The 3926-nt window shown below is 52.1% G+C and overlaps 1 protein-coding gene across 1 annotated transcript; it reads left to right on the top strand.

Annotated features, from left to right (window-relative positions):
* Nucleotides 1-257: 257 nt before the first annotated feature.
* Nefl (neurofilament light chain) lies at nt 258-3686 on the top strand. The gene is made up of 4 exons (XM_038310646.1): nt 258-1304; nt 2202-2326; nt 2718-3037; nt 3547-3686. The coding sequence occupies exons 1-4, from the start codon at nt 258-260 to the stop codon at nt 3684-3686; spliced, it is 1632 nt and encodes a 543-aa protein (XP_038166574.1).
* The last annotated feature ends 240 nt before the right edge of the window (nt 3687-3926 follow it).

Genomic DNA, 3926 nt, shown 5'->3' with positions numbered 1-3926 from the left:
TCAGCCGCCTGTCGCTCGCCCCCGCCTTCGCTTTTGCGCAGAATCCTCCCCTTGGCTGCAGCAGCGCGCTGCCCCCACTGGCCTGCGCACCGCGATCGATCGCAGTCTGCGTCAGAGTCCTGGAGTATAAATAGAGGTGTCAGGACCGGGCCGAGCCGCACACAGCCATTCATCCTCCCATTTCCCTCTTCTCCCCCTTTTTTCTCTCTAGGTCCTCCACCTCCGCCCCGGGCCTGAGGGGCACACCGACCGCCACCATGAGTTCGTTCGGCTACGACCCGTACTTTTCAACCTCCTACAAGAGGCGCTACGTGGAGCCGCCCCGGGTGCACATCTCCAGCGTGCGCAGCGGCTACAGCACGGCGCGCTCCGCGTACTCCAGCTACTCCGCGCCGGTCTCTTCCTCTCTGTCCGTGCGCCGCAGCTACTCGTCCAGCTCGGGCTCTTTGATGCCCAGCTTGGAGAACCTCGACCTGAGTCAGGTAGCCGCCATCAGCAACGACCTCAAGTCGATCCGCACGCAGGAGAAGGCCCAGCTCCAGGACCTCAACGATCGTTTCGCCAGCTTCATTGAGCGCGTGCACGAGCTGGAGCAGCAGAACAAGGTCCTGGAAGCCGAGCTGTTGGTGCTGCGCCAGAAACACTCGGAGCCGTCCCGCTTCCGCGCCCTGTACGAGCAGGAGATCCGTGATCTGCGGCTGGCGGCGGAAGACGCCACCAACGAGAAGCAGGCGCTGCAGGGTGAGCGCGAGGGGCTGGAGGAAACTCTGCGCAACCTGCAGGCGCGCTACGAAGAGGAGGTGCTGAGCCGCGAGGACGCCGAGGGCCGGCTGATGGAGGCCCGCAAAGGCGCCGATGAGGCCGCGCTCGCCCGCGCCGAGCTGGAGAAGCGCATCGACAGCCTGATGGACGAGATCGCCTTCCTGAAGAAGGTGCACGAGGAGGAGATCGCCGAGCTGCAGGCTCAGATCCAGTATGCTCAGATCTCCGTGGAGATGGATGTGTCCTCCAAGCCCGACCTCTCCGCCGCCCTCAAGGACATCCGCGCTCAGTATGAGAAGCTGGCCGCCAAGAACATGCAAAATGCCGAAGAGTGGTTCAAGAGCCGCTTCACAGTGCTGACCGAGAGTGCCGCCAAGAACACCGATGCTGTGCGCGCTGCCAAGGACGAGGTGTCCGAAAGCCGCCGCCTGCTCAAGGCTAAGACCCTGGAGATCGAAGCGTGCCGGGGTATGAACGAAGCTCTGGAGAAGCAGCTGCAGGAGTTGGAGGACAAGCAGAACGCAGACATCAGTGCCATGCAGGTATGGCACGGGTCCAAGCCCAGTGGGGGCGGGGAGACTGCACAGTCAGGGTGGAGGGTGCACCCAGGGAGTGAACGCTAGGGGGTCCTCGAGCACGGAGCTACTATCAAAGGGCTTGGCTTCCTGGAGGTTGTGGGAAGGGTGGGGCACCTGGAGGGGGCGGGGCGCCACTGCTGCCTGTAGTGTTGAATTGGTGTTCTTGGGAGAAGATTGGGAGGAAGGGGCGGAGGGGGTCGGAATTGGGCGTGGCCACTAGTCTGATGCTTTCTCTGTACTCTCTCTCTCTACTCCAAGTAACCCTTGGCACTTCTTGGATCTCCTAGTTAACAAATATGGCTACTAGCTCTCACTAGTTCTGGACCATCCAGCCTTGAAATAGTTATGTTTTTAACAGGGAGACAAGAATACAGCCAGAATATTTTAGGCCAATTAATCACTGCAACTATTTATTTATTTATGCATTCATTCATTCATTTATTTTTAAGCTCTCATCTTTGGGGGAGTAGAATTAAGAGTTGTGGAAAGCATCTTAGCAAATCATTATTTCTTTCCTCAAATGTGACCTGGCTAAAAGATAGAACAATAGCATGACAAAGGTTTTGTGTTTTCTTTTTTCTTTTCTTTCTTTCTTCTTTTTAAAAACCAATTTAATAATGTTTTAGACATTTTACCATAACTAATAGACTCAAGAAAATTTAATAAGCTGCTTACGTCAGTCCACTCTGCCCCCTCCCCTCCTGCTTCACTACACTGGACATTTTAGGCCAAAAAAAAAGGAGATTGTATTGAAGGTGCACACTTTGGAGTTAACGGAAGCTAGTCCTTAGCACCACTATTACAGTAAAACAGAAGCAGTAGAGATTTGTGCCTTGAGATTTTAAAGCCATCTTCCCACAGGACACAATCAACAAGTTAGAGAATGAGCTGAGAAGCACGAAGAGCGAGATGGCGAGGTACCTGAAGGAGTACCAGGACCTCCTCAACGTGAAGATGGCCTTGGACATTGAGATTGCGGCTTACAGGTAAAACCGGAAGTGCAGGTAGCGTGGGCAGGGCACTTCCGGAGAACTCAGACAGCCAGAGTCCGGGCAGAGTTACGTTGAATCACAAGTGTTCTAAAAGAGTCCTACTTTGGGGTTCCTCCAAGAAGGTACACACGTGTAAGGAATTAACCCTTAGTATTTACACTTTAAATCTAATAGGGGGTACACAGAAGGTTTTCTGGGGGCAGGGTCTCTCGTGCAATCCCTATTAAATCTTAATTATGCCTAACCGTGTTTATCGTTGTATTCACTTTTGAGGTCAGAAGCAGGAGAAAGTGATGAATGGTAGGCTTAGAACAAGTCATGAACACTTGCCCAGCAGGGGTCTAATGGTACCTTTCACCTGCCTCCCATCTCCCCCTTCCCCTAGGAAACTCTTGGAAGGCGAAGAGACCAGGCTCAGTTTCACCAGCGTGGGCAGCCTAACCAGTGGCTACTCTCAGAGCTCGCAGATCTTTGGCCGCTCCGCCTACAGTGGCTTACAGAGCAGCTCCTATTTGATGTCGGCTCGCTCGTTCCCAGCCTACTACACCAGCCACGTCCAGGAAGAGCAGACAGAGGTGGAGGAGACCATTGAGGCTACCAAAGCTGAGGAGGCCAAGGATGAGCCCCCTTCTGAGGGAGAAGCGGAAGAGGAGGAGAAGGAGAAGGAGGAAGGAGAGGAAGAGGAAGGTGCTGAGGAGGAGGAAGGTATGCAAAGACAAAAACCACCAGAGTCCCTAGTGCAAACTGATGGGTGGGTATCCCTTGGGAGATAGGTGAGCTCTGGGGCCTTGCTTACTCCCTAGGGAATTCTGTGTAGGATTTGCACCGTACACAATACACTTGTGATGAGGACACACACATTTAAAAAGCATCTATGATAAATCGCAGAAGGTTCATATTTTAATACATTCATTTAACACAGTGGTTGGTACCCAAAAGAACATTTGAGGCTGGCCAGAACTGATTGTGCCCTAAAGAACATGAGTGCCAGACACATGGAAGTAATCTCCTTTTGTTTAAATACGTGTCTCCTGCCAAATTGTTCACTGCAAGCACTGCCTGAAACGCATCCTTTGGGAGAGTGGGGCCGAAAGGTTTATAGGTTTAAAGACGTGCTCTGACAATAGTGTTTAGTAACTCAGTGAGTTTCTGGGGAAATATTCTGCCTGAGGTTAACCCAGATTTGGATGTTGTGTTTTCTTCTTATGTTCAAGCTGCCAAGGATGAGTCTGAAGACACGAAAGAAGAAGAAGAAGGTGGCGAGGGTGAAGAGGAAGACACCAAAGAATCTGAAGAAGAGGAGAAGAAGGAAGGAGGTGCTGGGGAGGAGCAAGCAGCTAAGAAGAAAGATTGAGCCCTGTTCCCAGCTATTCCAAGAAAAAAAAATCTCCCCAAATCAGGTCAACCTCATCACCAACCAACCAGTTGAGTTCCAGATCCTATACAAATTAAGAAGCCCATATATGTATAACTCTGAGATGACTTAGGTTGGACATTCAATGTTGTGCTATGAATTTTCTCCGTATGCAGAGTATCTGTTTGCTTGCAGAGTGGCTTTCTGGCTTGCTGCCAGCCTGTGCATGGTCCATGCTTA

Source organism: Arvicola amphibius, chromosome 13 (assembly GCF_903992535.2).
Source record: "Arvicola amphibius chromosome 13, mArvAmp1.2, whole genome shotgun sequence".
Taxonomy (NCBI): Eukaryota; Metazoa; Chordata; class Mammalia; order Rodentia; family Cricetidae; genus Arvicola; species Arvicola amphibius.
Note: the sequence above shows the minus strand (reverse complement) of the source record. Positions and strands in the feature narration are given on the sequence as shown.

Bases quoted from the DNA above. Each gene is read 5' to 3' on its own strand.
- Nefl (XM_038310646.1), top strand. From the start codon at position 258: ATGAGTTCGTTCGGCTACGACCCGTACTTTTCAACCTCCTACAAGAGG. The intron at 1,305-2,201 runs GTATGGCACGGG...ATCTTCCCACAG, and splicing joins CAGACATCAGTGCCATGCAG to GACACAATCAACAAGTTAGA. The intron at 3,038-3,546 runs GTATGCAAAGAC...CTTATGTTCAAG, and splicing joins AGGTGCTGAGGAGGAGGAAG to CTGCCAAGGATGAGTCTGAA.